General features: G+C 39.9%; 1 protein-coding gene across 2 annotated transcripts in view; it reads right to left on the bottom strand.

Annotated features, from left to right (window-relative positions):
- Nucleotides 1–3,974: 3,974 nt before the first annotated feature.
- Nucleotides 3,975–16,732, bottom strand: part of brpf1 (bromodomain and PHD finger containing, 1) — a 32,729-nt gene continuing 19,971 nt past the window's right edge. For both annotated transcript variants that reach the window (XM_017468669.3, XM_017468671.3), the window contains exons 7-16: nt 16,311–16,442; nt 16,081–16,209; nt 13,595–13,994; nt 13,201–13,491; nt 12,716–12,994; nt 11,150–11,297; nt 10,702–10,835; nt 10,512–10,627; nt 8,379–8,533; nt 3,975–4,767 (exon numbers count right to left, since the gene is read on the bottom strand). In XM_017468669.3, the coding sequence (XP_017324158.1) occupies nt 4,584–4,767; nt 8,379–8,533; nt 10,512–10,627; nt 10,702–10,835; nt 11,150–11,297; nt 12,716–12,994; nt 13,201–13,491; nt 13,595–13,994; nt 16,081–16,209; nt 16,311–16,442 (1,968 nt within the window). In that variant the 3' untranslated portion in view covers nt 3,975–4,583. The remainder of the gene's footprint in view (nt 4,768–8,378; nt 8,534–10,511; nt 10,628–10,701; nt 10,836–11,149; nt 11,298–12,715; nt 12,995–13,200; nt 13,492–13,594; nt 13,995–16,080; nt 16,210–16,310; nt 16,443–16,732) is intronic.

Below are 16,732 nucleotides of genomic sequence, written 5' to 3' on the forward strand. Positions count from 1 at the left end.
GTCAAAAAATCAGACTGTATCTCACTGACCAGGCCACACAGCTACTAATCCAGGCGCTTGTAATCGCAAAACTGGACTACTGCAACGTGCTGCTCTTGGGCCTCACAGCCAGCTCAATCAAAACCCTTCAGATGCCTTGTTTTCAAACCCAGCATACCTTGTTTTCAACCAGCCCCAAAGGACCCACATTACACCCCTCCTCATCTCCCTCCACTGCCTTCCTGTAGCCACCCACATCAAATTAAAGGCCTTGCTGCTCACGTACAACACCTTGTCTGGAACAGCACACACCTACCTCAACACTCTCCTTAAGTTTATGTTCCCTCCAGCAACCTGCGATCTGTTAACTGATGCCTGATAGTGCCTACACTCAACGCGGCACGAGGTCGATTTCCACAACCTTCAAACTGATTGCCCCTCAGTGGTGGAACAAACTTCCAACCTCAATCCAGGCACCAGAATCAGTCACTGTCTTCAAAAAATGGCTAGAGACCCACCTCTCTGCTTGATATATCACTTTACACTTGGATACACTTGGACATCTGCTAAGTGAATAAAATGTAAATGTCACAGTCATGGTGGCTTAGCAGTTAGCACATAGCCTCACAACTCCAGGGCTGGGGGTTCGACTCCTGCCTCTGCCCTGTGTGCATGTTCTCCTTGTGCTTTGAGGGTTTCCTCCCCCAGTCCAAAGACATACACTGTAGGCTGATTGGCATCTCAAAATTGTCCGTAGTGCGTGAATGTGCCTTGCGATGGGTGTGCAGAAGGTCCAGGATGTCATCTTGTGCCCGGAGTTCCTTGGGATAGGCTCCAGGCTCCCTGTGACCCTGTGTAGGATGAGTGCTACACAAAATGGATGGATGTAAATGTAAAAATATCTAACTAATTAGCCAACCAGCACTATATCACACTAGCTAGCCAGTAAAAGTTTATATTACTGAAAAGAAATAAACTGTATCAAATCCAAAATCTACTAGCCATGGAATCCTCCTCTTGTGCTGAAGTAGTAAAAGCTGATGGCAGTCATGTGACCATGTTAAAATAGTATTGCAACACAGAGTACATTTTGTCCAGTCCTTATAAAAGCTCATTTCTCCCTCAGGCGAGATCGAGGTAATAAATGTGTTTGCACAATTCTGATAGTGTCTGTGTCAGTGTCAGGGCTGTCAGAGAACCTGCTACACAGGTTTGTGCTGTAGCATTCAATATATAGTTGCAATTAAAAAAATTCAACTCTCATCACAAATCAGGTTTATTTTCAAAATTTACAGACTTTCAGCTGTTTGCGCTGAACAACTCAAACAAAAGCAATTGAAATAGTTCAACACAACGAATGCTTCAAGTGGTTTCCCCGAATTCAACTGAAAATGCAACTTATAATGACTTCTCTAGTTTCAAAATGATTCAACCCCCTGAATAAAATCCCTCACAACAGCACAAATATGCAAAACAAATGTTTCAAGCACACCTGATGCAATGAAGACTTCATTAGTCGCACCAGGTGTGTTTGAGCTGGAACACATGAAATACCTGAAAAGGCTAGGGGCAGAAAATTTATGAAATACTTCAATGGGGCAGAAGAAGGAAGCTATCAACAGCTGCAACCAGATTTCTGAGTAGGCAGGTTGTGAAAAAACCCTCAAGTGACTACAAAAGACCTGCAGCAAGACTTGTTGCAACAGGTGCTGATGTTTCAGTGAGCATGGTGCGTACAGATGGTGTATATGCCAAAACTCTACTGACCCAAAAGCACAAGAAAAGTCAGCTCAAATTCATATAAATAAGCCAGGGAAGTTTTGGGATTCGGCTCTGTGGAACAATGAAATGAAACTTTTCGACACGATGAATCAGCGGTATGTCTGGAGGAAGAAGAATGAAGAAAGAACACTCTGTTCACAGTCGAGCATGGTGGTGGCTCTGTGATGCTCTGGGGCTGCTTTGCATCCTCTGGCACTGGAAACCTGCAGCGTGTGGAAGGCAAAATGGATTCATTGAAGTATCGGGAAATCCTAGGAGAAAACGTCATACCGTCTGTGAGGAAGCTGAAGCTTGGCCGTCAAACAGCTGAAAGTCTGTAAATTTTGACGATAACCCTGATTTGCAATGGGGATTGAATAATTTTGATTGCAACTGTATGCAAGGATTTTTGGATGTCAGCGCTTTGTGATGGTCAAGAAGTTTTCCATTATGGGAAAATCTTTGGGACAGAGGTGTTTACACTTTTGGGTTTCTCTGTAACATGACTACAAGCTGTATTTTTTTTCGTCTCATTAAATTCAACAGGGAGAATGAGAGAGAGGCTGCATAGAGAACAACTGTTTAAAGCTATTATGATATATGGGATAACAAACAGTTTAAAAAAGTATGATGTGTTGATCATTAATAAATTAAAAATTGTAAGAGGAAAAAACCTTTACAGTGGTAACAGTACCTCCACTTTGTGTCAGGGCAAATCCTACCACCCCATCCATCCATTTTCCATACCGCTTATTCTACACAGGATCGCGGGGGAGCCTGGAGCCTATCCCGGGGAGCTTGGGACACAAGGTGGGGGACATCCTAGACAGGAAGCCAGGCATTCACGCACACATTCTCACACAATTTAGCCTACAACGCATGTCTTTAGGCTGGGGGGGGGGGGGGGGGGGGGGGGGGGATACCAGAGTACCCAGAGGAAACCCCTGAATCAAGGTGAGAAAGTACAAACTCAATTCAAACCCCTAACCCCAGCGGCACAAGGCAAACATGCTAACCACTAAGCCACCGTGCCCTCTAACTTCCACCACCGTCTAGTAGATTATTTTATTTTATAACATTATATCATTGTTGTATAAAAAATTAAAAATAATTGTTCGTACTGTATTAGGTGTCAGAGTATTGTGCAACTGGCCAGAAGATCCAGAATTTGAAACCTAGGACTATCAGGATGCCACTATTCAGGGCTTACTTTCCCACAGGCATCACATCACAGCTATTATCTCTAATTAACTGCTAGAGAGAACACTGCATTGAACAGTCTCTGTATCAGTTAAGATACTCATAAAACAATGCTTTTGAAAAGCTAGGCCCTGATCTGTGAAATGAACGAGTGCATAATGAATCAAGTTCCTTTAAGGTATTCGAGTGAATTGACATGGTTGACGCAGTCAGACTGTAACATAAATAACGTAGCCTGTGACACGGCTTCACACCACATTCTGTGTCACCTTACCCAATGATAAACCCTTGTACACCTCCTGCATTAAAGAACAAAACAAAACAAAAAGCCACACACATACCCCATGTTGTAAAGATAAGATTTCACTTTCACCCAAGATCATGCCCAAAAGAAAAAAAGAAAGAAAGAAAAAAATCATTACAGACGGTTGTACAAAACTCAATTTTTTTTTATTAAATTCTATCTTAAGTTTTCTTTTAATATATAAAAGTTCTACAGTGACAGGATTGGCATATAACCAGAAAAGTGAATACACCATTTAGTCCTTCTCAATACATAATACCAAGAGCACGAGAAAAGTACAAAACAGAATGAACAACAACAGGTACACTGTGACACAAGACATGTGTGAGTGTATTTGTGTTGTAGTGTGCGCGAGTGCACATAAGGATGGGGGGGTTGCTTGTGTGATCAAATAAATAAACAATGATTCTTCAGTCTGGAATTAGCTGCATCCTCTGTTTAAAGTGAGGACAGCACATTGTGCATTAACTTACATCTCAATTTCATCCACAACCATTCACTCACACTTTGTGTCTCGCACTCACCTTTCACACATGCGCGCACACACACACACACACACACACACACACCCTCAACCTCTCTCTTACACACACAACTGCAGATAGTATTTCTATCTTACAATTTGCAACATAAGCCTGCATATGTGGACATTCACATGCACATGCACGCACACACACACTCACTCTCTCTCTCTCTCCCTCCTCACAGACACAGTTCCCACATATAGCTCATATTTATCTGTATAGGCTGGTTTCACTTGAACTACTTTCTGTTGTGTACTGTGTTGATCAGCTTCTTTCAAAGGTGTGACCATGAAAGTTGTGCTATGTTTGTAGGTTCTGTTGGAGTCGGGTTGGTGATTGTTGATACAAACTCACATGACTCATGAGCTCGATAACTCTTATTTCCATCATTAAGCTGTCCATTTCCAGACATGTTCACCAATTTCCATTGAACAATGTAGTGTGAGGTGAGGTGTGTGACTGCGAGTGTGTTTCCGTTCGCTTTTATTTCCGGCATGGAGAAGAGACTCTACACAATCTACCAGTTTATATATTTAAACACATACAGACTAGAGACTTGACAAAACACAATACACACCGAACACCATGCCCAAAGATATTTAGCACCAGAGAGATGGATTACTGTGTTGGAATTTGTGTGTGTGTCTTTATGACATCCATCAATGTAAACCTAGGTACACATACCATCTTTGTGTGTGAATCAGTGATGCATGTCACATCTGTGTAAATAGTTAATCATATCAGGTGTTCATGCATGCTTTCTCACAATTATTTATGTATGCTTGTGTGTGTGTGTGTGTGTGTGTGTGTGTGTTTCAGTCACTATCGCTCGTGTCGCTGCTGGGATCACCCTGCACTTTGTTACGATGCTGCATGGCGCGATGATACGCCACCTGCACCGACTTCCTGATGTTGGATTTCCTGCCCTCCAGCATCTTCTCCTTATCCAGCTCCTGATCCACACCCAGAGGTACGAGCTTTGAGCGCGGCAACCATTGCCTTCACACAAAAGGATAAAACAGTTAAAACACACACACACACACACACACTCACACAATTTCTCCACACTTGCACACAGTTTATGACAGTTTAGGCACGTTTTCAAACCACACTGTTCCATTTCATTTGATACTTTTCAGCACTTTGTGTCACACTTGTTTCCTCTGCCCTATTTACTGCTCTTTTTTTTTTGACTACTTCAACATCCTGTGTGAAAGAACCATGTCTTACAAAAGTTCAAATGGCAACAACACCTAAAAGACTTCGTAAATCATGAAAAGCAAACAAAACAGATGAAAAAATAGTTTATGTCTCTCAAAGAATTAGTCATGCAAGCAACAGTGGAAATGACTATTTACTTCCCTATTATCTCTGGGTATGATCCGTCGGTTTTGCTAGCGTTTATTTATGGACTTCTCGGTTATTTAAGTATTAGTTAAATTTACACCTGCACTCCGAGTTCTGTGCTTGAAAATGCATAAACCTGCGAGTAATCATTTCCTGTAATCAGTATTCTGTTATATAACAATGAGACAATTCAACAAGTATATATGATGAAAATACAGTAAATGGACAATTAGTTTGTTCTGATTCTGGTTACAGTTAACTGAGATACTGTGGTATGAGGGTAAAACCAATTAACCACTGATTTGAAATTTTTTTTAAAAAGCAGTCATGAAGACCAAACAAGGTTTGGTCTTCAAGGCTTATCAAAGAAAGTGAATTCTCAGAATTTAGAGAACATGTCCCTTTGGCGTCATGTGTAGGCAATCCTAGTCATAAACGGTACAACACAACAGATGATTCAAAGGCAGTCATTTGGAAAATATTGCATTAAGCTTCCTGGAAGCACGATCAAGAAACCACAATCAAAAGTGAAGTGGAGGGCAAGGGGGAGGAGGGTTTGGAGAGATTGGGGGGTAGTTGGAGCTGAGATTACATAACATTTTTTGGAAACCCAAGGTAATGTCAGCATGACTGTGAATTTGATTTCTGTGGTTCTTTTTCAGCAATATTATGATTATTTATTATTAATAAGTGGTCAAATATACTGAGTTAATCACTAATCAGAGTTGAAAGGATAGAAAGTTTGGCTGCGACGCCATGTTGTAGAGCTTGATCAGCATTTCCCTTCTGGCTTGCTGAAGTGCAAGCTGGTTAATTTGATATTTTAAAATACCAGGATTTAAGAATTCTTATGTTTTAACCCACTGTGTTATTCCATATTTGTTTACTTAGTAGTCACTATTACAGTTGAGTTAAACTGATATCAAATGTGCAAAACACATGCAAATTTTTTTATTTTTTTTTTGTTGGTACATTTGTTATAGTCAATCATTCCCCAGCACTGTTGAATTCTTGATTCTGACTGGTCAGATGTTGATTCATTTTTATATAAAAACGGCTCTGAAAGGTTGTTGTGTTGGCTGTAATTCAAATCCCAGGTTTATATTAATGCGCTCATTCTAACGCAATACTGTATCTATAATAACAACTCACACAGGGACAGTACGAAGGACATGCCACATAATTTAAGGCTAATAATAAATTGACTGTTGACATCCGTTGCTTTGAAGCATTTTTGCAAGGAGATGTTTATTTAACATTTGTGGCAGGAGTTTTGTGACAGTCAGAGGTAAAGCAGGGTGGAAGGAAATCTTCAAGGCGGAGGTCTTATGTTACTGAGAAACCACAAAGCACAACAAGCATTTTTGTCTTAGAAATGTTGAGAGAGAGAGAGAAAGAGAGAGTGAAAGAGAAAATAGAGCCCAGAAACAACTGTCTATATTGTGTCAATGCGGAGCACCACATCACGCGTTCGTTATTTTTCTTACAATGGGATTTTTTCCCTCTGCTCCTTCTGAAATGATTCTGCAGGAATAAAATAATAAAATTATTAAGATGTCCTCAGAATCATTTAAAAATTAAAAATCCGCTCGAGTCAGGGGTGTCCAATCATGTCCAGAAAGGGCCAATGAGGAAGCAGAAGCCACACGTGATAGTCTTTTGAAAGCCAAGAGCAACTAATTAAACAGGTCGAATCAGGTGTGGCTCCTGCTTGACTGGATCGAAATCCTGCACCCACAACGGCCCTTTGTGGATACGCCCCTGCCTTAAGTGAGAAGCTGATAAGCAATTGTCAGAGAAGTGTGTTAGACACCAGCTACAACAATGAAGGGGTTTACAGAGCTCACTGGCTGTAATAGGTGAACCTGTGCAAGATTAGAACATCATCATCAGCTCTTCAAAGATCTGGCCTCTATGGGAGTGTAGCCAAGAAGCTACTTCTGAGATAGACTAACGTAAAGGCATGCCTGGAGTTTGCTCTAAGGCATGTGACAAAATCTGACTTTGATTTTTTTTTTTTTTTACCAGCATCAGTTCTGATCACAATTATCAAACATTTAAATGCCGGTTTCTTTACATAATGCAAAAATATTCAAAGCGCAGTAACCTTTGACTCATATACATGGGGTGGGATTTGTGATTTCCAGTACAACGTAATCTCTTTCTGTAAACTGTTCACACACACATCATTTTCAGTACATACATACAAAGCACAACTCTGATATCCATACAAACACACCCACACAATTATAGCTGCATCATTTATTCAGTTGGTCTGCAGTGCTCTATAATACAGCAGAATCAGAAAAAAGGAAAAGCATGGATTTTCCCCAGAGGCTAAACCTGAGAAAATACTACACAATTCAGATTCTTCTTTAAAATTCAATGTTTTGAAACCTTTTCAACAAAATAAAAGCCTATTAATACAGAACGCATGATTTTATGCATAAACGTCACGGGGATTAAATATTGCAGTTTGAATGGGTTTCAGTGGGGACATTTTTGTCCTTCAGGTCCTGAGCGTAACTATTTTGTTATTTACCTAGTTTAAAATAGTTTTATAAAAGCAAATAAGTGTGAAATATGAAAATTCCAATAAAAATACACACCTTTTGCAAAAGTTATGCTGTTTGCATTAACACAGACAAAATGATTTAAAAAAAAAAAAAAAAAAAATGAAGAAAGAAAACCTGAAAAAGACAAAAATGTCCATAAGGATGCACAAGGATTAAAAAATTTTGAGGACATCTAAATCCATCCATCCATTTTCCATACCACTTATTCTACACAAGTTCATGGGGGGGCACAAGGCAGGGGAACACACTGGACAGGGTGCCAACCGACCGCAGGGTACAATCGCACACAACCACACACACACTACAGACAATTTGGAAATGCCAATCAGCCTACAAGGTATGTCTTTGGACTGGGGGAGGAAACCGGAGTACCCAGAGGAAACCTCCGAAGCACAGGGCAGAGGCGGGTTTCAATCCCTCAACCCCAACGGTGCAAGGCAAATGCATATATAATTTTATTTCTTTAGAGAGTCACTTCAAAAGGAACAGAAAAAGATCACATTTTTAAATTGGATGTTGCAATACTGCAAAAAGAGAAATAATCATTAGGGGGTGAATACTTTCTGGAGGGACTGTAGTTGTTCTGTTCATGGTGTATGCTTATGTTGTATTGGTTGCTCTAGTGAGCAACTGTGAAAGGTCACATACACACACACAGTGTTAAAATATGACTATGATTTAACTCACCAAGTCCTCTTGTTGTCAAAGAACAACACTAGGAATAGATGCTCCCGTGCTTCCTGGGTCATCTGCTCCCCCAGCTTGAGCACCTCCAGAGGGGGAACAGGGATCGGCACACCTCTATGGAACATGCCCTCCCGCGGCATTTTAGGATCAATAATCTGAGAGATAGAGGAGATTGACAGAGATGTTTTTAAATCTTCAGCTGCATCTTAAATATAGTAATCAACCCAACTGTAATTAATCTTGTGGTTGGACTTCTTTCGTTTTACATAGTTCGGCTGTGATTGTTTGATGCGTCTGAGCTGACATACGTGTACAAATTTCCTGTCATTTCCTGACACAGCACTGATTCTGACTTACTGTTAGAGAAGTGCCAGGGTGAGTCAGAACAGCTCTTAGAAACTTGAGATTATAGTAATGTATTTTTTCGTATGACTCGATAGTGATTTTTTTTTTCTCCATTAATTTTTTTTTTTTTTTAACTATTGGAACTACAGAGCCAGTTCATTTGTTTGTGCTATACAAAAAAAGACATTTGGGTTGGAGATCAAAAGATACAAGATGTAGGATTTCAGGTTCTGGTATTTTCTTGTATTTACATCTAGATGTGTTAAACATCAGAAAACATAGAACCTTTTGTACCAGGCCACCCAATTTTTAGATTAGCAAAAATAAAGTCCTGAAGTAAATGAAAGTAAATAACACTTAATTTTTTGTTTCTAATCCCTTGCTTGCAATAACTACAAAAAGCTTGTGTCTCACTGAACTATGTTCACAGACAATGAGTTCTGGAGGTGTTTCTGAGCCCATGCAGTGATCATGCCTGTTTTTAATGCAGTGGCGAATGAGGGCTCGGAGATCATGGGCATGTGATATTGATTCACACCCTTGTCCCTTGCGCACAGAGATTTCTCCAAATTCTCTGAATCTTTTAATGATATTATGTACTGTATGATGAGATATTCATAGTCTTCGCAATTTTACGTTGAGGAACATTATTCTGAAATTGTTCCACAAATTGTAGATGCAGTTTTTTGCAGATTGGTGAACCTCTGCCAATCTTTACTTCTGAAAGACTCTGTCTCTCTAAGATACTCTTTTTACACCCAATAATCTTACTTACCTGTCGCCAATTAACCTCCAGCTGTTTCTTTTTAGTAACACTTACTTTTTCCAGCCTTTTATTGACCCCGTCCCAACTTTATCGAGACGTATTGCGGCCATCAAATTCAAAATTACCTTATTTTTTCCTTAAAATGGTCCATTTCCTCAGTTAAAACATTTGATATGTTTTCTATGTTCTATTGTGAATAACATATGGGTTTATGATATTTGCAAATCCTTGTGTTCTGTTTTTATTTACATTTAACTTAGTGTCCCAACTCTTTTGGAATTGGGGTTGTAATTATTGTTTAAATAATCAATCTAACAGGACACACCTGGGTAACAAGAAACAGTGGTCGGTTCCGTGTTCCAATATTTTTGCTCACCTAAAAAGTGGGTGGTCTCTGTGTTTTATGCTGTTTAACACATCTAGATGTAAATACCAGGAAATAAAAGCTGAAATACTAAACTTTCATCCCATATTCTTCTTTTGATATCAAACTCAAATGTCTTCAATCTACAGCAAAAAAAAAAAAAAAAAAAAAAAAAAGAAGGAGAAGAAGAAAAAACAAGGTGGCCTTGCCGTTCCAACGGTTTTAGAGGGGACTATATTGTAGCTTTAGGGCATTTTGATATTTAATGTATACTAGTCTACTGGAGAGTCTGTTTGTTCAAATTGGTGTAAATGATTGTTAGGTCACAGACAAAATGCAACCCATGTCCAAACCTGCTGTTACAGCGACACTCAGTGGCTCAGAGGTGATTTTGAATATCTGAACACATCTCAATATCCTGATCACACATGACTTGTTTATTTATTTATGTTTGTTTATTTTTCTGTGGACTTCTGAATTCATTCTGCTGCTACCGTCATTAGTTACATCATCAATAAAGATTAGTCTGTTCCAGAAGCAGACAAGCCTGCCCAAGCCATGACAATGAACAATGAGCTTGTATATTTTGGATCATGAGCAGATCCTTTCTTTCCATTATACGAGTCAGTAAGTCTGTGTGCTTATGTGTGAGATGTACCAGAGCAGGATAAGAGGGGTATCCTCGACACTTGGCCCATACGAGATCGAGGGCATCTAGGGTGGTGTAGTCCGTTGGGCCCATCCAGCAACCTGATCTACTCCGGCTTCGCACCACTGAAGACGCAGACACATATTAATGAGCACAGTTCTGTGACCATCAGTGTGTGTGGGCGTGTAGCTATACTCACAGTGTGAAACTCCTCTGGTCCCTCCCACTGAATAGGAGTCATTCTCTGTTCCAGAGGTTTCCTCACTGCTGTCCTCCTGAAAGGTTGAGCGCGAGAATGCAGTCTTCCCACGGCCCTGCTTTGAAGGAGTGGTACTAATGTGGGGAGAAAGACCGAGATAGAGAGAAGGCTCAGAATGAGATATATCCATTAGCAGAGACTATGCTTTCCCCCCCATCAATACAAATATATGTTGACAGTATTTTGGGCTCTACAACTCTTCATCACATGACTAGCCAATATGCTGAAGAATACATTGTTTAATCCAGTAAAATGTTTAATACCAGTATAACAGTATGGATAAAATCCATACCTTAAGAAGGATTACAACTAGTACACCAGATCAACTGTCGAACCTCCCACTACAAGGTTATAGATTATATACACACTAGCTGTGGTGTGTGTATACCTTGTTCTGTCAGAGGCGGCACTGCTGCTACTGCTGGTTGTAGACTCTGAGTCAGAGCTGGAGCGGGGATAACGTGGCTCATTCCTATACACCAGGAAACTCTCAGTCACAGGCTTACTGCCACCATCGAAACCATTGCTAGGCAGACCTGAGAGATAATGTGAAGATAACCTTGTCAAACCACTTCTACAGAGATTATTCACAACTGTGTCTGTGTGGCTTTCCTCTGGGTTCTCCAATTTCCTCTCCCAAAAACATGAAGGTAGCCAGATTGGATTGCTAAATTGCCCCTAAATCTGAATGAGCATGTGAATATGTGTGCATGCTGCCCACTCAAATTACTAAAGGATAATGTGATCACCAGGTGAGCATTAGCATAAAATAAACCTTGACATAGTGATCAGGGACCAATGCAGTATTGTGTAGAAAGATTAATTATGCTGGCCAAATTTAAATATACCGTCACATATTTCGGGTAAACAATTTTTTTCTTTTTACAAAAAAGAAAAGAAATATTATATCATTACCCATGACAGGAATTATGTAGCATTGAAAAAAGATTAGACAGTATTGGGGAGCAAAGCTTAACAAAATCATTTTAAATCATTACAAAGCTTACAATTAGTAGCAAGACATAAGAGTGCTATAATGAAATGAATACATTTTGTCCAAGAATGCATCCACATTAGCCATACACACCGGTCAAAAGATTGGAGACCCTTGACTGAAATGTTTCTCATGATTTTAAAAACCTTTTGATCTCAAGGTGTATGATTAAATGTAAATCGGTGATGTAGACAAAAATATAATTTGTGCCAACATATTCATTTCTTTCCTTAGAAAACTTATTTACCAAAAAAATAAAATAAAATAAATTTTAAAGAATGATTTGGAGCGAAATATTCCAAAAAGCAGCCGGTAAGTGTCCAGCGTAGGTGGGAACTCCTTTAATACTGTTTAAAAAGTATCTCAGTGGAATTCCTCAAAATCGTTTGAGAAAATGCCAAGAATACATTTCTGGAAATTCTAGGCAAAAATTCAGTTTACTTTGAAGATGCTAAAATATTAAATTATTTTGGAGTTTTTAATCACAACATAATTCCCATAGTTCCATTTGTGTTATTCCACAGTTCTGATGACTTTAGTATTATTCTACATTGTGTGTGTGTTTATTATTTATAAAATAAAGAATGAGTGTGTCTAAACTTTTGACTGGTAATGTAGATGACATCAAACTTTCAATATCTTATGCTTAATTTAAAACTATTTGATTTCGTATATACACCATTAAAACTGAACCTAATGGGAAACCATCAAACACTTCACCCTTAAAGAGTTAAACTGTAACATATGGACATTTCTATTTAATTTAAAATCTAAAGAACATGTGCATTTTGCTTTAATCTGACGGGAACATTTAATAAAGCAATGTTTCCCAAGTTTTAAGAAAACTGGAAAAAGCCTCTTTTTTTTTTTTAGAAAAATCAAAAAAGTTACGATTTGGGGACTTCACAGATGCAGTAACAATGACCGTTTGTTGTATTAGTTTTGTATGTGTGTGCATACCGAGGCCCACATGATCATTGTCACTCTCACTCTCGGAGCTGGAACTGGAGCGAGGGCTTCGTGGTCTCTTGCGCTGACGTGCTGTGGTCATCAGAGGGAGCTGTGGAGGTCCTACAGGACTGGAGCCCATTGCGCCAGAGTTGTGTATTGCATCACGTCTTTTAGGGGGGCGGCCTGGACGCTTCGGAGGTCCTGTGGCTTTCGGGTTCTTTTTGGAGAAGAGGATCGAGGTTCGGCGGCCCACTTCAGATGCCAGTGTAGAGGCAGCAGCTGTGATATCTAGTGTGAGCGAAAGTCATAAAGGGAGACAGAGAAGAGTAGTTTGAAAACTTTTAGCATGCATTTCCCAAAATGGGGTAAAAATTTTTGTTCACAGACTATTAACTTAAGTGCATGTCAAAAATTACAGAGTCGAGAAAGGAATCAGTCAAATTACACTTATAAAACTACATACTGCTATACTGTGTGCACAGATTTGGTCCCACCTTTTCCACTAATCTCCTGGCTGCTGCTCTCTCCTCCCTCGTCATGACACGTGGCTCCTGAAGCATGGTGTGCAAGGTTAGAGCCACGCTCTCCGGATGCTCCTGATTCTCGGTTGCCCCCACTTGACCCACCATCTCGCTGATGCGCTAGCTTGCGCTTAATGACTGTCATCTCCTTCCTCAGGGCTTTGGCTCGACGCGAGCGGCCGATGCTGTGCTTCCCCGAGCTGACATCATCGAAACGTGCCTGCAAGACCCGTAACTGTTCCTCCAGCGGCAAACGCCGCAGGTCTGAGATACAGGGAGACAGAAGAAACAGTAGATCATCAGTCAGAATCTAAAAAAATACTACTAAAAACTACGTTTCCACAGATCACCACAAGGCGCAACTTACCATCTTCATTAACAGAAGGGGACCTCTCTCTTTCCCTGTCCTGCTCTCTTTCTCTCTCCTTCTCCCGCTGCCTTTCTCTTTCTCTCTCCCTCTCTCTCTCTCGCTCACGTGGAGATTCGGGGCTGGGCTCTCGGGGCAGGTGCATGCCTGTGTCAAAGTCATAGCCAACTCGCTCGGCCTGTCTCCGAGCCTGTCGCAGGATGCCACTGCCTGCCTCCCGCAGCCTCAATGCTGCCCGGTAGAACACAGTGTCCTTGGCATTGTATTTGAGGCAGTTGTTGACGATAAGCAGGAAGTCGGCCTCGAACGTATCGAAGCTAAGATAGTGATGCGACTCCAGACTTGTCCACATGGTCTGGAAATCCATGGGCCGCTCAATGTGATCCAGGTAGTCAGGGACCTGAGACACACACACACACACACATTTGTATACATGTGAATTTATGTGTCAGATACACAGCATGCGCAATTAAAAAAGTGGAACATTACAAATAACTGTACATCCATTTTCACTGTTTTGTTCTATCATTGTATCTGCGTACAACTTTTTGCTTTTAGCAGCTATTCGCTTATTTGCTGAGAGGAAAATGCTAGAATATGTTTTTTAAAGACTTGTTGTTCTAAAAAATACTGGTAAATGATCAAACTCCTATTGCGTACACACAGAATTAAGACATTGAATTTAGTAAGCTGCAGGCAGACTTTATCATTACACAACCCATAAGACCACATATTTTTTCTGTCTATTGAAAGTCTATATTCTAAATATATGGTGGACACAGTCATTAGAATATTTGAGGCACCAGTATTTGATAATTGACATTATTATCCTGGTATTAGTTATACTCTACATCCAAATAAAATCAGTAAAAAAATATATACAGTCAAATAAAAAAATAAGTACACCCCATGGAAATTGTTCATTGCTTTTTTTGACATATTTGGACAAGCAAACATTTGATCAACAAAACCACAAGGAGCATTTTCAATCATTTATTCATCAGAAATATCAATGAATGTGACATTCCTCTGTGGAAAAAGTAAGTACACTCTTGGCCTCAGAAGCTAGTATTGTCCCCTTTAGCAGAAATAACTTCTTGTAGGCGTTTTTCATAATTGTCCACCAGGCTTGCTGGAATTTTTTAACACTCTTCCATGAATTTATTCTTTCAGTTTCAGTTTGAGGGTTTTCTTGCATGTACTGCCCGTTTCAAATCCCTCTACAACATTTCAATGGGATTCAAATCCGGGCTTTGACTAGGCCATTCCATAATCCTCCATTTCTTTTTTTTTGAGCCATTCCTCGGTGGATTTGTTAGTGTGCTTAGGATCATTATCCTTTGGAAAGGTCCACTTTCGGTTCAACTTCAACTTTTGGACAGATGACCTCACATTATGTTCAAGCACTCTTTGAAATTCGTAGTTGAATCAGTGAATGTAAGCTGTCCAGTCCCTGAGGAAGTGAAGCAACCCCAAACTATACCATTTCCACCACCGTGCTTCATAGTTGGTATGAGGTGAAATGCTCCTGAAATGCTGTCTTTGGTCTGGACCAAACATGTCTGCTGTTACTGCGGCCAAACAACTCTATCTTTGATTTGTCTGTCCAGAGCACATTATACCAAAAGGCCTGGTCTTTACCAATATGCTCATTAGCAAACTGTAGTCTTGCAAAGGCTTTTTCCTGGCACGCTTCCCATGCAGGTCAAATTTGTGCAATTTATTTCTGATTGTAGAAGCATGCACTTTGACACCAACAGTTGCAAGACTTACTAGTAGATCCTGTGGTGAGGTTTTGGGGTTCTTGGAGACTTCATTTTGCCTCAGACGGTCTGCTCTTTGGCTGAACTTGCTGGAACGGCCAGTCCTGGACAAATTGTTGTTTGAAATCTGCGCCATTTGTAGATTATTTTCCTTACAGTGTAATGATGCATTTCAAATAATTTGGAGGTCTTTTTAAATCTCTTGCCAGACTCATAGGCATCCACAACCTTTTTTTCAGAAGTCCTTACAGAACTCTTTAGATCTTGGCATGATGACATCACACACCTCAATTACAAAGGGACACCAGACACTAGATATGAGAGGGGTATAAATAAGACCGGTTCCACCTGCACTCCCTAAGCAGGTTCTAATTACTGGCACCCAACCTTGAACACCTGATTCTAATTTTATGGAATTAGTTCATTTAAATTGTGAAAATTACTACAAAATGTTGTGTTGTTTGATATAGTGTATCATTTATTAATAGGCACTGTTTCAAAGAGGATCAAATGTTTGCTAGTCCAAATATGTAATAAAAAATAAATTCCATGGGGTGTACTTAATATTTTTTTCTTATTTTTTCAAGACCGTATACACTCCCTACTGGCAGGATGTCTGGCCTTATGATGGTGAATAATAAAATCCTTTATGTCTATTCCTAAAGATGAAACAGTAAAAATAATCAACTTAAGCTGACTAGTAATATTTTTGTATGTGTGTACCTCATTCAGTGGCACAGGCTCAGTGAAGAAATTGCTGGTGTCTCGCTCTTGCAGCTGTTCCAGTGTGCTCCTCAACAATGCCAGGAATGGAGTAAGTTGCATCTCCAAGGCTAACTGCTGAATCTTCAGCTACAAAAAGTACAAAACAGTGGGGTTTTATTTATTTTTTTTACATACAAAATTTCAGAATCACAAAAGCTAACTGCAGGATTTTAGAAACAGGCTCTCACCGCCTCCCTCTTGAGTTTCTCTCGCTTGCGGATGAGCTCCACCAGAAGTCTGGCTCTTTCCAGGTCATGCCTGAGTCTCTGCCATGCTTTCAGCTGTTCTTTCAGCGCTGTATGCTTCTCCTCGCCATCTTTCTGCACCACATGCAGGTTTTAACACAACGCACAAGTAAACATTCGGTTGATTCATACTTCTTTTAAAGTAAAGGTTTTCGTGACTTATCACTGCAGTGACTTACATAGAGCTTATGTTTGCTTACAGTTTACATTTACTGCATTTAGCATGCATCCTTATCCAGTACATTGTCTTCTCATTTAAAAAAACAACAACACAAAAACCCCTTAACTTCATGTTAGAAGAAATAGGTCAGCATCTAACAATACCATTAAAGGAGTCATATGATGATTTTTAATGTTTTCCTTTT

Source organism: Ictalurus punctatus, chromosome 5 (assembly GCF_001660625.3).
Source record: "Ictalurus punctatus breed USDA103 chromosome 5, Coco_2.0, whole genome shotgun sequence".
NCBI classification, from domain to species: domain Eukaryota; kingdom Metazoa; phylum Chordata; class Actinopteri; order Siluriformes; family Ictaluridae; genus Ictalurus; species Ictalurus punctatus.